The sequence below is a fragment of the Festucalex cinctus genome, chromosome 13 (assembly GCF_051991245.1).
Source record: "Festucalex cinctus isolate MCC-2025b chromosome 13, RoL_Fcin_1.0, whole genome shotgun sequence".
NCBI lineage: Eukaryota > Metazoa > Chordata > Actinopteri > Syngnathiformes > Syngnathidae > Festucalex > Festucalex cinctus.
This window is the reverse complement of record NC_135423.1, coordinates 1,962,322-1,981,991: the sequence shown is the minus strand read 5'-3', so window position 1 is coordinate 1,981,991 and position 19,670 is coordinate 1,962,322. Positions and strand designations below refer to the sequence as shown.

At 38.4% G+C, this 19,670-nt stretch overlaps 4 protein-coding genes across 13 annotated transcripts in view; 3 read left to right on the top strand and 1 right to left on the bottom strand.

The window, feature by feature from the left end:
- Nucleotides 1-1,953: 1,953 nt before the first annotated feature.
- LOC144033667 (uncharacterized) lies at nt 1,954-10,934 on the top strand. Of its 7 annotated transcripts, XM_077541903.1 has the most exons (8): nt 3,136-3,354; nt 3,535-3,645; nt 4,360-4,497; nt 5,938-6,013; nt 7,038-7,061; nt 7,697-7,849; nt 9,737-9,879; nt 10,004-10,934. In XM_077541903.1, the coding sequence occupies exons 4-8, from the start codon at nt 5,947-5,949 to the stop codon at nt 10,217-10,219; spliced, it is 603 nt and encodes a 200-aa protein (XP_077398029.1). In that variant the 5' UTR covers nt 3,136-3,354; nt 3,535-3,645; nt 4,360-4,497; nt 5,938-5,946; the 3' UTR covers nt 10,220-10,934. The 7 variants fall into 7 exon arrangements, with proteins under 7 accessions (XP_077398026.1, XP_077398029.1, XP_077398028.1 ...); XM_077541900.1 differs by lacking the exons at nt 3,535-3,645; nt 4,360-4,497 and adding an exon at nt 1,954-2,035 and having other exon boundaries at nt 3,314-3,354; XM_077541902.1 differs by lacking the exon at nt 4,360-4,497.
- sdhdb (succinate dehydrogenase complex, subunit D, integral membrane protein b) lies at nt 10,791-16,189 on the bottom strand. Its single transcript, XM_077541906.1, has 4 exons — nt 16,093-16,189; nt 15,509-15,619; nt 14,819-14,969; nt 10,791-11,581 (listed from the first exon to the last, which is right to left on the bottom strand). The coding sequence occupies exons 1-4, from the start codon at nt 16,139-16,141 to the stop codon at nt 11,416-11,418; spliced, it is 477 nt and encodes a 158-aa protein (XP_077398032.1). The 5' UTR covers nt 16,142-16,189; the 3' UTR covers nt 10,791-11,415.
- A 462-nt stretch (nt 16,190-16,651) lies between these two features.
- On the top strand, nt 16,652-18,581 carry timm8b (translocase of inner mitochondrial membrane 8 homolog B (yeast)). Its single transcript, XM_077541907.1, has 2 exons — nt 16,652-16,922; nt 18,106-18,581. The coding sequence occupies exons 1-2, from the start codon at nt 16,821-16,823 to the stop codon at nt 18,271-18,273; spliced, it is 270 nt and encodes an 89-aa protein (XP_077398033.1). The 5' UTR covers nt 16,652-16,820; the 3' UTR covers nt 18,274-18,581.
- Nucleotides 18,582-18,736: 155 nt separating this feature from the next.
- The window catches only part of snx19b (sorting nexin 19b), a 35,557-nt gene continuing 34,623 nt past the window's right edge, over nt 18,737-19,670 (top strand). For 3 of the 4 annotated variants that reach the window (XM_077541892.1, XM_077541891.1, XM_077541890.1), the window contains exon 1: nt 18,737-19,545. The gene's annotated coding sequence lies outside the window, so the exon portion shown is untranslated. The remainder of the gene's footprint in view (nt 19,546-19,670) is intronic. The other variant, XM_077541893.1, reaches the window with a different exon arrangement.

The window sequence follows — 19,670 nt, the reverse complement described above, 5'->3', positions numbered from 1 at the left end:
ACATAATATGTGAAGCAAGTCAATATGTGGAGAAGCTCAATGTGTGCGTGCATTAACATAACAGTAATAATGACATAATAATAATAATAATAATAATAATAATAATAATAATATAACATAACATTGCTGTTATGTACAAAAGCACAGGATTGTGCTTTTTTTTTAAGTGTGAGCTCAATTTTCTGACAAAATTGTGACCTTTTTTAAATATCGCCAAACTCTCCACAATATCGTGATAATCATCGCATCGTGAGCTTCATACCGTGATAATATCGTATCGTGACGCTTCGATATCGTTACATCCCTACTGCTTTATAAAAAGACATAATACTGACATTTGACACAATTCAGATTGCAAAACTCTCGTCAACTGCTGCAGTTACTCACATTGCCCCTTCTAAAAACATATTTCCCCGTATGGGACCCGGCGGTTACACGCTGGCGCAGCGGCTCCGGGCGCCGAGATGATTTCTTCTTCCTAGGGGGGCGTGACAGAAAATAATTGAGAATTAAACTGAGAAAGGAATGGAATCAACCATTCCAGATTCATTATTTTTTTATTATCATTACTGTTGTTATCATTATTATTATTATTACAGCATCGTTATTATTATTATTACGCTGTTATTAATGTCATTATTATACCAAAAATGACACTTGCCATCAGCATTCTCCAATTTTGCTGTGTGAGCACCTTTGAAGTATAACACTTAAAAAATAAAAAAAAATAAAAAAAAAATCCTGCATTAGGGTTTTACTTGTTTTCACCCCGCCAAGGCCATTTTCTTGCTGCGTTTGCAGTACCTGTGATATGCCGCCATCCTGCATAGCCACCACCATCTGTTCCCTGGCACACACCTCTGCCCCCTTTGTGAGGGATTTCCACAAAGCTGACACCTTCCCACCAAAAACATGTGTCTGGATGTGTGTGCGTGCGTGCGTGTAAAAATAAATACTGTTAACTCGGAATGTATTTATTTTCGCATAAACCATGATTGTGAGATCACCAAATGATTCCGCCCTGCTGCTCACCGCTCCCTCAGAGGATGGGTCAAATGCGGAGAACGAATTTCACCCCGCTTAGTTTGGTGTGACAATCAGTGGAACTTTAACTTTAACTTGTTGTTGTTAGCTTAGCGCCATTAGCTGCTGCTGCTTCATGTTGGTTCAAAACGTCTTGGGATTTTTCAGATTTTTCTTTCCCACCCTCTCAGAATCCTTGCTGAGCAATGTTTGGATCTTCTGCCGTGGAGGAAAAAACCACCACACTGGTGAGGACATGTTGATTGCTACGTGCTAGTTTAGCTACGAGTGTGGGCCAAACTTGCGCTGTGCCACCTATAAATGTATCTCAAGCTCTTACAAGTCACACATACCGTATGAACATAAGAACAGTGTGAGCACACACTCGTTGGTCATCCCTGAGGTAGGTAGACAATTAAACAGGTCAGCATGAGGTAACTTGGATCAGCCTGTGAGGTGGGTGGGGGAGAGCGCGCACGCAGCTGGAGCTAGCAGGACAGCCAAGAACAGCAACACCTCTGACAGACGCCGTTTCACAAGCAGACAATGAGACAGGACAGGACACACACTCACCTAAAAAGGTTGCTGAGCATTTCAAAGTGAAGGATAAAGATCAGGACGTAAAGACATGACCTTAATTTGGGGACAAAACACAAAGCTAAATAATATGTACCAAAAAATAATTGTTCTCTGCTTGTGGTTTCCAACATGTTTACAAGACTGCAAGTGTGGCTTTATTTTATTTATTTATTTATTTATTTATTTATTTTAACACACTTCAGCCAAGGGTTACCTGTGGGAAGTAAATAACATTTTCTCTCTCCATCTGAGGTATAGCTAATTTTCCTGATAATTGTAGAGGTTTCCTCCGGCCACTAGGGGTCACTGGTGTATTAAGTTTGTTGTACTGCCTCGCGGCGGCGGTTCTCCATTTTGTTATGCTGCGGACAGGACATGTTGTCGTCACAGTGCTGCTAATCTTATGTTATATTAAGGTGCTGACGTTATTCATGTAAGTCTACATGTTTAATGTATTATTATTAGTTAGGTGGCTATTCTTAATGTTGTCCATCTGTTCTATGTAAGTTTATAGCCAATATATGTTTGTAAATCTGCAGGGCTCCTTCATCGCTGTCAATTAGCATGCTAATTGACATTGAGGAGTGTATTTCTTCAATAATGTCATTCCTGTTTGCAGTCAAGTCCGAATTTCTTAAATTCACCTCAGAAGTAGTCCATTAAATGAACAGTGAAAGACTTGTTTTTGTGCCATCATTCAAATTGTCTACTCAAACAGATATTGGATAAAGAAGAGCAGCGGGAGAGCATAAGAGGAAGAAAAGAAAAAAAAAATACAGAATGGCATTTGCAGAGCTTCACTGCCATCGGGTGGACAAAAGCAAACATTGGAAATGAAACATGAAAACCAACATTGTGCAATGAACACAACAAATGATATGTGTATTATACTTTTACCAAAAAAAAAATAGCAATCAGGGCAACTCATTGGCTAAAAATAATAATAAAAAAAGGACACTTATTTTTGCAGATCTTAACATTCACCAAAACCTATTGAGCTTTTACACACGCAAACACACATCACACCTGGCAAAAACAAAAAAATAATAATTGAGAAGCACTGGAGTAAAAAAAATAAAATAAAAAATTACGCACTCCTGCTCTAATTTAACCTCAATTTAATTGATGAGCAACAGCGACCCCTTAAGGTGCCACTTGCTACATCAGTTTTGAGGCAAAAGTCTGGTTTTGCAGGAAGGGTTTGGGGTTTGTGAATGTTCGAATTTTGAATTGTGTGTGTGTGTGGGTGTTTTTAATTTGTGTTAAATGTGTTATAGAAGGCGCTACTGTAAGTTTATCTGCACTACGCGTGCGCCCTCTTGTGGCAGTAAACACTCAGCACCATAGTCAGTATTAAAAATGATTTATAAATCTGTACAAATGCGTTTCATGCAAATCTTCAATCCAGCTAGTGAAAGTTTCTGTGTGGCTTTAGTTCGTTGTAGACATATATGTATCTTTAAAAAAAAAAAAAAAAATTAAATGTATTTTTATTTTTTTAAATGAACAAGAATGAAAGCGGAGCTGCATCTTCCACTTCCGTGTGAAATCTGTCCGCGGGAAGCTTTCCCATCTTTTGAGTGTATTCGTGTGACACTTGTGAGGTGTGGCTGATCAGACAAGACGCATCAAGTGACTCCTTTGCAGTTTCCCTATAAAATTAACCTAGCTCTTTTTTTTTCTCTCCTTCTTTATCACTCGGTGGTCAAAGAGGCATCGGGACAAGCTGCGCCAGTCATGTCGATGATGTCGGTAAGCGTTTTAATCACTTGACACAACCGTGAAGTAGTTTTCGTTCGAAAAGAAATACTGACTTGGGTTAGCAAACGAGCATTAGCACATCTTGCAGGTGTTCGAAGTTGGAGATGGAACAAGAAACTTACAACTACCGAGCTATAACGTACGTGTGTTCCTGATCTGCTTACTTTACAGCACGGCATGCGCTGACACTTGTTTTGTGGCCACACGTTCACAAAATGATCATTGGCTGCCACCAAATAGGAATTTGTGGGCACAGAAAAATCAGCGACTCCAGTCGATTTGGTCAGCTCCTTTTCTACGCACATATACATATATATATATATATATATATATATATATATATATATATATATATATATATATATATATATATATATATATATATATATATATACCAAATTTCACAGATTACAAATAATAAACAGAAATGGCATTAGTCCAATGCAATGCAAGTGTTTAGTGCAATTTGTGTTAACTGATATAAACAACAACAAAATGTTTTCAAACTACGTACAATGTATGGCTCACCTATTTGTGACATTTGGGAGGTCTATCTATCAGCCCAAGACCTACAAAAAAAACCATCTTTTGTAGCCATGTGCTAAACCTCACAATACATCCGCCATTTTGAGTATATTTTGTAATTTTGCACCATTTATGAAAACGTATCCGATCGTCTTCAAACCGTGGGTGTTTCATCTAAATACGCATGTTTGAGATGATGTGAGAATTTCAATGGCATCTGGTCTCGAGTTTTAATAAATGAATATCAGAGCTTCCACAATTAAGTCTTGGAGAAACATGCAGTCATGTTACGTAGCATACTAGCATTGTAGCACCTTTAATGGAGCTGTCAGAATATGACTTACAACTATAGCTACTGCATACACAGCACAGATGCAGAATGCAGTATTTATTCAGCCAAGATGAACAATATGTGGACACTCAAGTATAAAACTAGGCACAAAAAATATTTTTTTTTTATCTCATTTATAGGGATCCAGTATTGCTCAATTAAAACAACTCTTCAAGGAAGAGTGGGCCAAAATATCTCCACAGAGATGTGAACGACTCATTGCCATGCAGTGACAGAAAACGCTTAATTTCAGTCAACTATTTATTAGTTTTGGCCAGGCAAGTCATCCATTTTTTCCATACAGAGCCAGGTGGCTTTTCTTAATACATCAAATCACCACTTCAAAACTGCAGTTTATTTTTACTTGACTTATCTTTTGTGTGATGTAGAAATTTGTTTTGATGATCTTAAATGTTAAAATGGGGAATTTTCATGGCACTGGATAAAGTCAAGTCAGCGTTTTTTTTCTTTTTTGGGAGTACTGAACACATTCCATTTCTCTTGTAACTCACTGTAAGATGACACCCTGAAAAACATCATCACACTGGACAAAAGTATTGGGATTGTTACAAGTATACTGGGCTGGAGAAAAAATGCATGCTTCATTTTTATCTATTTATTTATTTATTTATTTAGAGACAGCAAGTAGAAGAACAAAGTTCCGGCTAGGATAGCTGACACATCTGAGATAATAGTTAATGGACACCAGATGAGAAAGAAATGATCCCCAAACTCATAAATCTGTTATTCTTTTTTTTTTGACAGTCCTGCAGGAGGGAGCACATTTGTTATTGTTTTTTTTTGACAGTCCTGTGGGAGGGAGTACATTTCTCTCTGTTCTTTTGTGCGCCAAAAAAAAAAAGACAAAATCACAAAGAAAAGTGGCAGCATTAATCCTTTACAATGCTCAATTGGTGTCTTGAGACGTATGCAGTTTATCTCATCAGGTTTATCGAAAATTAATAATAATAATAACAAAGAATAAAGAGACACCAATTGTCTCAAGATTTCTTTAATGTGACAGTCAAGGAAGTGGTTGTTCAGACACGCTATTCGCAGGCATCTAAGGAAATGTGTACTGTGCTAACTCAAAACAAAATATTGGTGACGGGTGCGACCGCATTCTTTGTGTACTATCTGTGGGCGGAAATAAATGCATGCTCTGCTGGGGAAATGTGTGCTTTATACTTTTTTTTTTTTTTTTTTTTTTTTTTTTTTTTCTCTTCATGTTTCTGCTACAGCTAGCGAAAGGAGAAGAATGTGGACAAAAAAACAGGACGTGCATTATTTTTTTTAGTTTATGCCATATACGATCAGAAAAAAAGGCTACTGTACGGGTCCATTTTTGTTCTCCAAGGTACAATTATTATTTTTTTTTGGGTGATGTAGCCAGAAGGATTCATAACGGAACGCATAAATACTGTTCCAAAGGGACCATTTCTGTACCTTTTTTGTTTACATTTGAGGGTACAAACAAGGGTTAACATTGTGGTCGGTGGGATGGACGGACAGTATGTAAGCAAGTAGATGTACAATTTGTGTATATTGGGAAGAAAGTATGTGGGGGTGTTAAAGTATGTATTAATGTTCATATGTGTTATATACACTTGTATGTGTTAAGGTATATTTTGCGTTTATACGTGGAAGTTATGTAACTATACAAGCGGTGTCGAAAATGGATGGCTTGCTCATAAAAAACTTTTGTTTTTTTGTAACAGGTCAATTCGATGTCTACCAGTGGCACCTCCCCTGTTGAGTTTCTTGATGTATGTGATGGCAGGTTCCATTTCCAAGGTCAATTCAATTCCTTACTTACATCTTGCTTATAATTATTACGGTGGACAGTCAAGACTACAGACTCCAATTCCATTCATGTTTGCATAGTTTGGTTTAACAGTTTTGACGTGCATTTGTAGGCTAGCGACAAACTCTGCTAACTGACAATTGTTTTTTTTAAGTGTTCCTCAACCCATGCGGAAATGTACTTTTATGCAATTTGCTTTTAATGGTGCCAGTATTTAGTGCGTTGCTGCCTGAGGGATCGAAGGTCAAGGGCATTCAGTTGTTGGTTTTATGGCTGATAAGCAGATTTCTTTTGATTACTCGAGACAATTTTGATGATATTGTGGAATGTTCCAAACAGGTGTTTATTATTATTATTATTATTATTATTATCTTAAGCATTCCTCAACTTCCCCTAGTGTCATTTGCTGCCCCCGTGCCAGCTTTTTTTTTTTTTTTTTTTTGGCAATATGTTGCAGGCATCAAATTAAAAATGAGAATGTTTTTACAAAAAAAAAAACAGAAAAGTTTATCAGTTTGAACTTTCAACATGATGGTAAATATCTCGTTCTTGTATTATATTCTCTTGAATGTGGTCTGAAAATTATTTGCAAGTAATCTGTTTTTATTCACGTTTTACTCGACTTCACTGGAAATGGGCTAACTGTACTGTTTTTCAGCTGCAGCTAATTAGTACTACAGTATTGCTTTTAACACAGTCACTGCCAGCCCAGCAAAAATGCATCATTTGACGTTTTTTTCCGTCAATGGCAGTGAATGAGTTAATAATAAACACTCAATTCAAATGTTTTTTCAACTATTTAGTCAGAAGTATAGCACATACAATATATTGCGTTTGGTTAGCAAATAATTTCATAGAACCTGTAAAATATTCTAAATTTGAGCATAAAACTTGCTTACGACAACAATGACAAATTCGGGTTCATTATTTGTTGCTCCATTAATAGTTTAGTTTTTGTACTTTTACATGTTTAAATTCAAAATCTGATTTTTTTTGTCCTCTTCTTTCTTTCAGATCTATATGACGTGGATGAGACAGGTAAAGAATGATCGTACACTAAATGTAGAGATGAACATTGTTGAAATATTTATATACCGTAATTTACGGGCTATAGAGCGCACCTGATTATAAGCCGCACCCAGTACATTTCTAAAGGAAAAGCATTTTGTACAACTGAACTAAACTGAAATAAGACGCGCCTGACTATAAGCCGCATGTGCCCACATTGAAACATATTTATAAAGAAAGACGGTACACGGAAAGAGAGTTTTCAAAGGTTTAATAATACACCTTCGCTTTTCTTTCCAAACAGTGCCGGCAGTAACACAGCAGCAATACGGGTAGTAACTAACAGGGCTAGTTAAAAATAACATTCGGCTAAAAGTCACTGACTTCTTGTATTTTCCATGATGACGATCTGTTCATGCAAATTTTATTCATGCATAAAGTTACATTAAACTTGCGTTTTCCTCGACACATATATTCCACCCGTCTCACTCTTACCTTTTCTGCTCGAGCGCCCCCTGGCGGCCGTTAGAAGAAAAAAAAATGCATCATCGTATAAACCGCAGGGTTGAAAGCGTGTGACAAAAGTTGCGGCTTATAGTCCGGAAATGACGGTATATGTAAGCGTGACTTACAGTATCATTTTCTGTACATGTTTGCTATTCCAGATGGTTCCATCAGTGACGACTCTTTCAGCCGATCGCGCCACTGCGTTCTACTGAGTACTTCCATTCGAAATAAGGACAACAAATATCTATGTTTAAGGGATGACAGCCAATTTGAAGTCCAAAACTTGACGAAACAGCAGCAATGCTTGCCTGGTAAGAAAGTCAAATTCTGTTGTTTCTCAGTGGCTTTCTGATCTTTGGATTTTCTGTTTGTTTGAAATAACTTTTACATTGGAACCGAAAAGCTGGCCAACATTCATTCTGTGACTTTCATTTCATTCATTTTTCTTTGTTCTACTACTAAAGTACATGATAGTTATTCCAAATGAATCAGTGGAAATTCAAATAATCTGCTCCAGATTTGAAACAGCCTACATTATGTAAACCGTCTACTTCGCTGTAAAGTCGGGAGATTAGCGGTACAAATGACGAAACGGGGCCGATATGGTTTGAGCGCGTATGTGACGAAGGGAGTGTGCAATTTCATCATTCGGCCATTGAGCAGCTTTAACAGTAAAAGGTCATTTTAAACATGATTTACTGTCAACACGGTGATGAAAATTCATCGAATCCAATCAGAAGAAGGAATGAAACAGCCGGTGGGACAAAAGAACCACTCAGAAACTGTTTACTGCACTTTATCTTATGTTCAAACATTCATGCTATGCTAACTAAAACTGAATAAAAATGTCTTGATGAAATATTAACTTTTTACTGCTGAAAATGTCTCAAGGAGTCTTTCAGTCGACACCAGGTGGCGGTGCTACATAAAATGTCAGCCTCCTTGGATGGCTGAAATCATTCTGGAAAAGGGTGTTTCCTTTTTTTTTCCCTTACATTTTTTTTTTTTTTACATTAAAAATCACTTGAGTATAAAATAATCACAAATACATCACTCCTTATTTATAAGACGTGACCTTACCGTATGTATTTTGCTGCTGGCTACACTTTCTTCTCTGAACAATACTGTGCGTGTACGGCCTTTGTTGACACGAGTGATTGTAGAATGAGGTTTACTATGAAAGTTCTCGCGTGACATTTGAGGCTTTTTAAGTTCAACAACAGTTGTGGTTTTATGTTGAGGTACAACTTTTTTTGTTGATGTTTTCAGTTCCTGGCTAAGTTGTTTTGTTTTCCTGGTTCTAAACATGAATGAATACTTGGATTAGATTGCTGTATTGCAGTGGTTGCACAATACGTATTAGTCACAGTAAATTGTAACAAGTCATTGTAGTCGCTAGAGTGTCATTTGGCTTTTATTGGGCGTTTGGTGTCAGTGAGTCATCCACAAAAATATGCAAAACAAAAAGCACCCAATCCTCTTTAGCTATTCAGAATAGTCGATGATTGCCTTTTTGTAATTAAGCATACTGTATATACACTGCAGGCTGAGTAGCGAACCCGCCGTATAAATGTTAAACTCCAATAAATGAATGAATGTCCACCACCGTGGTATAGTAGACCCTTCCAGTCACGTTGAAGTGCGCCCCTAGCGGTGGGGGGCAGGGCGTCAAATGCGAGTGAATAGGAAAACAATCTGTGTGAGCTACAAAATAGGTCAAACAGTTGATAAATCAGCTACCAATGCTATGGTGAACTTGTGCGCGGCCGACAGATGCTCTAATGGCTTAAAGAGAGATGAGAACAATATTTCGGTTGGCGGCATCGATTCTAAACCCCGCGAAAGACAGTGAGGAGTAAAAGACTAGCACGGTGTCTAGCATGAAACTACGACGCAGCTATTTTTTGTAGCTAGCGGCTTCATACGACTGGTTTCAATGAGTCTCAGTAATGTAGTGTCCTACTCGGGACGGGTTTTTTTTGTGACACTTGATATATATTTCCTACCTTTGAACGAAAACGCTCGCCGGAAGTGAAGCTCTCTACATTCATTTGTTATGGGATGTTTGCCCACCGGGAGGCGCCGCGGTAGCTAAGTAGTGACGTCAGCTGTAAGGGTCTATATCAGGAGAGACTGTATTGTCAAAAAAGCAAATATACTCATAATTATTTTTCTTCTGTTTTTTTTTTCCTCTCTAGATTGCAAATTCAACTTTGTGTTTTACAATGAATCTGGCCATAAGGTCAGGAAGGGCAATGCTGTCATGCTGTATGCTCATAAAAATGGGACTAAAATGGTGGTTTGCTGTAATGACAGGCGAGAAATTTACCCAAAGGCAATGGTGAGTATTAATGCTTTCTCTCTACAAGTTACTCTTTTACCCATAATTAGAGCCAGTCTACTTTATACAGTTTTCCGTGGGTTCAATTATAACCCATTATATGTTTTATGTGTATTAACCACAGGATATCCCCAACAAAATTGAAACGTCTAAACATGAAGCTGTGTTCTACATGATTCCGCTACCTGAGGGAACAAAAAAATGCTTGTTGGAGTCCTCCCTTCACCCACGTGAATTTTTGGGGTTTGAGCCTGAGGAAAATAACCCTTCTCAGCTCACCTTGGTCTTACATCATGCATTTGACGAAGTGGACGAATGCTGTCAGATAACGCTTTCTTAAGTCTTCGTGTTTCGTAACGTTAGAATGTCAACTTTCAGAAGCTACACAATGTTTTTCTCCATTCCTCTGGTAACCAGCATCTGCTTAAATATATATTTCGTTTTTTTGAAATTGGTAAAATTGCTCAAACAGAGCAATTGCTTATGTATGTACTGGGTTAACAAAAAAATATACATGTTAAACCAGGAATCAGCTGACCCACAATTCCTCGTGTGTGTGGATGGGTGCTGTGTGTTTATAATCACAAATACAAAGACAAACATATTGACATATTGGTAGGCTACTACAGGAAAGTATTCATGTTTCTCTTGTTGGTTCAGATTTGCAAGTATGAAATGGAATAAGCAAATATTTATGTACTTCCCCCAAAGCCGTTCCCCAAAAAGTTACACCCATGTTTTGAGAGTCAGGCGAAACCCAGGTAAATTATTTAAAAGCTATACCTTGACTTTGTTAATGTTATGTATGACTGCACCAAGATTGTGTTCAACAACCCAGCAAACTGCATCAATGACAAAAAGCTTTGAAGGCTTGCTGTGGGTTCAGCCCAAGGCCATAAAAGAGACCGTAGTGCCTTGCTCAAATGATATAAGTAAAATGCTTACATTTGTATTTTTGAAGTGGTCTTTACAGTATAGCTGAGAGATGTACAGTAAAAGACAGATACGAATACAAGTACATGCTGTTTTGTTGCAATAAATCATTTTGACAAACATGAAGCTTCTCAAATGCATCAATAAAAATACAACATAGCGCATCTTAAATCAGAAGGATTGAAGATCAAAAAGGTACGCACATGGAGTCATTGAAACAAAACAAAGCTGAAAATCAACAGAGAATCCTAAGATGGTGGAAAAAAATAAAAATAAATGTCATATAAGACTATTCTGGTCTGCGTGACATTTTATGGAAAAATATGGAGCCTCATGAAGTACGCTAAGATATGAAGTACAGACTAGAAAAGACATCGACCAACTTCATTACCGGACACAAATTACAAGTTCCAGTCCACACTGAGCTTTGACAAGCTTATTCCCGCCTTTGCAGGTAAGAAAATTGGCAATACGTCATTGAGGTGAACCGATTTAACATGATGTACATTATAATTACACCCACTGGAAATATCGTCAAAGCTGTGCATTTGCAAGAATTTACATGAAACGTGTTTGGGTCAGCTTGCTAGTCCACGTTGGTGTTCATTTGCTCCAAAGCAGGGCGATGGCGTTGCAGATGCCCACGTCGTTGTAGTTGAAGTAGCAAAGGCCGGCGAACGTGACCGTGGACAGGAGGAAGAGACCCGCATTGGCTATCTTGATCTTGGTGTCGCCATGGACGTAATCTGTCAACACCTGCCCGAGACCCCTACAAGACAAAAAAAAAATAAAAAAGTCAACAAGTGGAAGTCAGTGAGTATATTTCATTCATGTTTGACTATTACATGGGATTGCGCAATTAGTAGTGACCTTGAGGAGGATGTTTTGAACAAAATATAATTTAACTAGGGATGTCAAAAATAGGACATTAATTTTGAGTTTATTTAAAGTTCCTTTAATGCCACTCGTTTTTTGTTTTTTTTTGTTTTTTTTAGTGCCCAGTGCTTGGAAAGTCTTCACTGGAAGAATTTGCAGCAGACACGCCCACATCAAAATTTTGCACTATTAAATGTAATAATAATGCATACATTTGTGGAGACTGGAGTCTAGTTGTATTTTACAATTTTTAAAATGTGCAGAATTTCACAAGTTACTTCATGTTAAAGATTAGATGGCTCTGAATATGAAAAGAAAAATGTACTGAGCAGTCACCGAAATCTTACAAATGCAATTATGCCATCTAGTGGCAGAGAAATGACCTCAACATAAATCAATATCACACTCATACAGTGCATCTTCTTTTTAATTTTACTATATCAAAAAAGGTGCAGCCATATTTCTATTAAACATTTGTTTCCACTTGTATGTTAACAAGAGTATGAAAACTTCGGAAAAAAAATATTTTATTGTACTTTTAGAACAGATGCAAAATTTGCGATTAATCATGAGTTAACTAAGTCATGCGATTTAAAAAATTGAATAATCGCCTGACACCAATAACATCTCCACTCGGTACAGTCATTACACGACTGTGCATTTGATCCATTTTTGCATGAAAACGTATTAGGGCTGCACGATATCGGAAAATCATACGATATGCGATATAGTTGCTGAATATAGTGATTAGATATTATCATGTACCTAAAGAAATGGCATTTTTCTTATCTAATGAAAAAAAATGTTTTTTTTTCATGGGGCAAAATAATCATAATCAATGTATTCTTAATTAATTGTAATTACCTCTCGATAATGTTCAACTATTGGATGGCAGTGCACATTTTCGTTAAGTAGATTGTGTTCCAACTTTGTTTTGCATTTGCATTATTAGGGTTGGAACACCCATGGAACTCGGGGCGTGGAAACCAAATAAAAAGAGAGGGTGAGGGGGAGATTCCCCCCCCCCCCCCCCCCCCCCCCCCCCCAGAGTGCAGTAGTGAATTGTATCAATCAGCTCCTCTCCTCATGAGCTTTGCACTGAGTGTCTTCACTCCTTTTTTTTTGTCACGTTGAATAAATGTCAAACAGGTAAACCTGACAGTCTGATAAAAGCATAAAATTCCATATCACACTTATTGCATGTCTTTGCGATATGCATATTTCATAGGCCAATATCGCGATATCGATATTTTTTCAATAAATTGTGTAGCCCTAGAACGTATGCGAAGAAAGATGTTCGTTCGTTGTACCACATAGATTGACACAGTAGTTGCGTTTAAGAGAGTCAAGTTTAATAGTGTCCCTTAAATCTGGCCCCAAATCTCCCATCGTATTACTTTTGATGTTATGCTACAGTACGTGTCACAATATCAGGCTTAAACAATGAAAATAACCAAATTGTAATAGTGGCTCAACTCTCGTTGGTCAATCAATTTGACACCTCCGCCATTAACAAGTCGACCGGCTTCATTCGGGTTCGTTCACTGCCGACATTCTTTGGAGCTTGAAGTTTTCTAATCCTATCAGGCACCGACTGCATGCAAAGGAACGTTCCGGCCTTCATGTTCCGCCTCATTGCACCGCTGCCGCCACCAAGTTGACATCAGGATATTTGTCTCAACTAGTTGTGCTCAAAGAGGACGCCAGCCGGCCTCCTAAGATATCCACCTTGGCCTTAAGCTTGGGAGGATTTATCACCACTCATGACTGGGATTTGTGGCCTGCGCCTGCTAGGCTGTCTAGTGGTTGCTGCAACTGATGGACCGGCACATTGCTCAGACAGACAGACAGACAGACGCTAAGCTCAAGCCACACCTTTACGGCTCCGCAACCAGCCGGAACTAACCAGGACTTGTCCGATTTCTGCTGTGGGCTGTCTGGTGTTTCTCCCCCCCCCCCTTTTGCTGAGGTGACCTGAGCAAAGCATGTATTCAGTTGGGGTGGTTTTAAGAGTTTTAAGTTTTCTAGTCCGATATCAACTCATAAAACCACTAGTTGATTATTTCATATATAGGGAGTCCTCGAGTTAAGGCGCACTCGACTTAAGGCGTTTCGACTTTACAACGGTTATGCCGGGTCTGCCATTTTGGCTCCTGGTCCGCCATATAGCCTGCAGCGTTTTACCCTCGTCCGCTATTTAGCTAGCGCTAGCGCTTGTGCACTTGTGGGAGTATCTTTGGCTTTTTCGCCCTCTTTTTCCACATCATGGCTCCAAAAAAGAGGAAACCTACGTCTTCTATCAATGTTGGTCCAGCCAAAAGAAAAGCAATTACCACGGAAACGACATTGTTAAAAGATCACAGAAAGGAGAGAAACCGTCGAACATTGGCAAAGTCTTCGGACACTCGTACAGTAGCTTTTTTTTCTTCTTTCTTTTATATATTTATAGGCTGCATCAAAGCCTTCTATATGCTCTAGCATTAAAACAAACAAGAAAACGTATAAATACGTCTTTGGGACACTTACAACATAAATTTTTTTTTACACGTTATTGGGAGCAAATGAGTTAAGTAGACAAGTGTGAGAATAAAAGGTGGGAAAAACTACTAGTGCATATGAGATGGAACACTTGTGGGCAAAAAGCATCAAGGCAGGATATAAAGCTGGCACACTTACAACTCAGATGCTTCTCTATGCATAGACTTTTACTCAATTTCCTGTGGTTAGTTTGTGCGTATATTTGTGGTTGCCAATTGCAGAGGGCAGGAAATAAAACGGTTACATTCTATCTACGAGTTTGAACCGAAAGCTGTTGTTTCATCATTTGATGTTCGAGGCATCCTCTCAAATGCATTTTTTTTTTTTTTTTTGTTGCTGGAGGCATTGGCAGTGGTTTATAGGTGGGTAGTTGTACGCCCTACTCAGATCATCAACTAACAGAACTTGCTCATCACATGCAACTAGTCCGGAACAAGTTTGACACAAAATAAATCACATTCATTTGACTTACTATATTTGAAGGGAGGCCGTTTAATTGTTTCATGTGCTGTATTGAGTACCAAATGTATCAATGTGTTTGTGTTGGAGTTTGTACATCTGCAACCCATTGACCTTTGATTGTTCATCTTACCAGTGTCCATGTAGGGTGAGCGCAGCGGCCAGAGAGTAATCTATAGCAGGGCCCGGGTGAAAATAGGCAACAGGCCCCATGGCCAGCAGCAGGATGCTCAACACTCGCTCAGCTGTCCAGTGCAGTGAGGCGGCTTTGGAGCCGGAGCTCGCTTTCAAATATAGCAAAGAGAAACAAACATTTCAATACAGTACACACGTGGCTGGTCGGGATATAACGATAAGGGCAATATCGTGTTTTCTATTATGGCCAATAATTGTTTCCATGCGTGTTCAGTTGATGTAAAAAGTGCAGTAACCCAATTCTAAAGACAGGTTTTGCTGATGTAAAAATTAAGACCAAGATCCGTCATTTTAAAAACTTTTTATAAGTGTGATATATATATTTTTTTAATTTTTGAACGGGGAGGGTTTTTTGGTCAAGCCCTTCCCTATGGCATCCACTCAAAATGGAGGTGAAAAAAAGGAAGAACATTAATCTCAAATATATATAATCATAATGAGTACATAGTGCATCCTGTGCCTATTTAGGGGTTAATAACTTTCCACTATATTGGGTCTTTTTTGACCATTAAAAAAAAAAAAAAACATACTTCAATTTAACAGCCAACCAGATTTAATGGACAACCCCTTCCCTCAATTAGTCTGTTAAATCAAGGGTCAACTTTACATACAGCACTTGCACACTCACCATTTAGGGTTTGGGACGCATGAATCCTTGAAGTGAGCAGGTAAGTTTGCTCCTGGTGTTTGTGTGGTACAACCAACGGCCTTGCCAGCAAGGTGCTTTGGTAGAACAGGGCTGAGGAGGGAAAAAATAATAAAAAAATAACAACGGGATTATTGCTGGCTGTTGAACACTCAATATAATAGACTCAGAAACGTTTAGTTAATTTGATTATGTAATCTGAGCCGAAATAAGTGAATGTTGACATATTATAAGGCCCATTAACGATTTACTAATGTGCAACTGACAGATTTAGTATTGAATCTCCCCCTATACGCGAATCACTGATTATTGATCTTTCCATGTATTTTCTATTCAGTAAGGTGAACTGCATTTGAGTAATGCAAACTATATCAAACAAGCTTAACAAAAGTCATGAACTTGAGAACAGCGCCACTGTTTCCTACGTAATGTGTCTTGCACACAGACAGTAAAACGACATTCGAACCGCCAGAAACCATAACAGTTCGGCTGCCAAAAAAATCCCCCTAATTTGCAAACAACTTAAAAATAAACGCAATCGTTGCGAAATAAACGACCATTCTTACGCTGAATTCCTCTGCGACAAACAGAACTCAACCGTACGATAGCCGCCATGATGATCACCAACCAAGGTCGTCACAATTAACCCGGAAGTTGTTGCTGAAACTTCCTGATACAAAGATCTTATATTTAAGATGAACAAATACTCTGCGAATGTTGTGCTTTTTATGTAACGCTGTCCAGAACAAATTTTGAAAGCAACTCATAAGCATGATCATAAATACGTTTAAATACGTTACTTCGAAAAAAATCACGTGCTGTTTATTTGTTGAAGGTGCTTCTCAAAATATGTGTTATATACAATTAGATGTCGCGTTGCTTTACGGCATGGCATCCTCTTGAAACTTTTAACGCTCTTTGAAAGCGTCACCCTACGTCATCAGGAGTTACCTGATTTCCAAATGTGAATCACTAACAAAAGCAGAGTTTCATATAATAATAATAATAATAAGAAGAATAGTAATAATAATAATAATAATAATAAAAATTTAGGATTACTAACGTCCGGCCGCTGTCAAGGCTTACAGCGAAACATCCCATAATTTGTACGTCGGCAGTTGCTCACGTGAACTCGCGTAGCAGCACTGAGCATTCGCACGCACGCGCACGCGCACTCAGTTCTCTGGAAGGTCACTACTTACCGAGTCGACGTCGTTGGTTACTCAAAACCGTTAATTAAAAAAACAAAAAACAAAAGCAGTAGTGTCTATTTGACATCAGTTTAAGAAACGCAATGGACGATTTGGACAATCTCAGTGCCTCGGAGAAAGCGGAAGCGACAGAGCTTCAGCGATTGATCGCCATCGAGCAGCAGAAGGCTCAGTTCCATGCCCAGGTTTGTAGCTCAACGTGGACCTTATGTAACCTTTACTTGACCACATAGACCTGGATTCAGATGGTGGTTAGAATATAAGCAGAGACAAAGGAAATCAAATGACAGTAATAGTAAGCCCACGTGCCTCAGCCATAGATGATGTCAGTTTTTATATATTTTAAACGATAAGGTAGTAGCTAAAAATAATTTCTACTGTTTATTTTAGGAGTTAACCGTTAATGTACAGAGCCTTGGCAGTAGTAGTTTATGTTTATAAACTGTATTTTTGCAACTGCTACGTAAGGAGAAATATTTTGGAGGTTCGAATGTGCAATACGGGCTATTATGTGTAAACATCTACAGGACTGTCTCAGAAAATTAGAATATTGTGATAAAGTCCTTAATAAACTAAAACAATAGTAACTGGGGAAAAAACAACAACAAATACTGACTGCTCATGTGCATTTTTGGCCTATTGGGGGCAGTGTGGTGCCGTGCATCAATGGCGTACACACTTAAAGTGAGAACAGAAGAAATCTGCAATTGAATTCTATTAAAATACTAATCGTTTTTCCACACATTGGGAAGAATTTGTGCCTTTGCGTAGTGTTATCTCATCTGTGGGTATGTGTTCCCACAAGATTTGTGTGTGGATATTCGTTATTTGAAGGAAAAACCCTCCCGAAGTCGATGCTAACTCCCTGTTAGCATTTGCTAACTTCCTGTTCGATTTAGGCTACCGATGTTGTAAAAATGAAGCAAGTTTTGTATTAAATATAAAGTGGATGTGATTCTTAACATTGTTTATTTAGTTTCATTTAACTCCAACTGCGGCGTCATTAAAGGACGCTTAGGGACAACAGAATAAGCAAAATAACATACACACTTTCTAGTTGCTGATGCTACGCAAGCAAAATGCTGCATTCGTGGTATTTTCACAGCGTCCGAAACTTCGGTTTTCTTCGATAACGGTAATAATCGGCCATTTGGCCCAATTGGCCGATTGTTTTGGCCGATGTTTGAAGGCCAATAATCGGCCGATTATAATCGGTGGCCGATTATAATCGGTGGCCGATTATAATCGGTGGCCGATTAATTGGCCGGGCACTAATGATCACATCCTTGCAATTTAATTTTTGATTGAAATGTCCGTATTTCCATCATGATACTAATCTCCAGCCACCATCTTTTCTGCTTACTTTAGGTGCACAACTTCACAGATGTGTGCTGGGACAAGTGTGTGGACAGTCCAGGTACCAAATTGGACTCCCGGACGGAGACTTGCCTTGTGAGCTGCGTGGAGCGCTTCATCGACACCACCTTGAGCATCACCAACCGCTTCACTCAGATGGTGCAAAAAGGCACACATTGAATGACGGACTCCCTAGACCTTTTTTTTTTTTTTGGCGTCTGTTAGCACATTTATAAAAATGTTTTGTATTATTATAACATATTTGGGATGTGAAGAATGACAATGTTTCTGTGATAGGACATCAGTCGTGGTTGTGAGGATTTCATGTTTGAATGGTGTGGCCGTCTAATTTCAACATGAGTAAAATTGGCTGATGCTGGAAAAGAATGGATCTCGTCAGGATTCATTTAAGTGCTGGTGGTATGTTTATCATACAGCAATTCAAATGCACCTGCATGCGAATAAATATGTTGTTGTTTTGTAAATTATTGGAACTGATCATATCTCAGTTGCTTTTGTACCAAAGATCCTTATAAAGGCATCGAAAGCAACAAGGTGGTGTAGAACTACATTCCATTGTCACAGTTATGATGATGTCAATCTATGATAACATGATTACCAACACATAGTAATCAAGTAATTCAATTTAGGTCGTGCACTAATGCTAAAGTGCAGTTTTTATTTTTGTAATATACTACCTAATGTAATGGGCAATGGTTTTTCATTATTATAGAAACTTTTATACAGCTCAAGCAATTGATGTTATTAGAGTGCTAGTGGACTTAATTAAAGTGACTAATGAGGTCAATTAACTTACTGTATCTCATGAAAATTTAATTCTAAACATAACGTAGCCTCAACACAAAACCATAATTTGCAACAACAAAAAATACAAATGAATTTGTTAAATACTAACTTTACTTGAAATCTTTCAGGTACAGTGTAATTGTTCCACCAAAATATTTGCTTCAATCATCATATATAGGATATAATGACTATATAATGGGTAAGGGGACAGTTTGGATTTTTTGACATCAATCTCTATTTCATCCTCACCTCCAGTGTGTGCGATCAGCACTGACTTACCCCTGACAGCGTTCTGTGACGCGAGTTCCGGTCCGGTGTTGGACGAGAGGAAAATAGTCCGGCAAGTTGGCTTGAGTCACGGAAATAACGCGTTTTTCTTCTAAAAACAATTTGTGTTCAAAAGAGTGATACATTTGCATCACTAAACTCCTTTCTGAAAAAAAAGTCAGACGCCATTGCCGCCGGGCACTACTTTTCTGTTCGTTCGTATCACTGCGCGTCGCCCTGTAGACGGCTGTATCGGCTGAAACATTCCAGGTGATTAAATTCACAGATTTCTGAAAACGAAAGTTGGGGCAAACAGTAATTTTTTTGGGGAGATCGAATGTGCTGGTTCTTTGAGATTGCGGTCGCCAGGGGGCATCGGTAAGAATGCGAGGAGATGATTCAGTTCTCTTTTTATTAGTCCAACTATGGGTGTGTGGCTACTTTGTACAAGTTATTGTATGTGTGTGGTTCTGTAACACAAATAAAATAAAGACATATCAGAC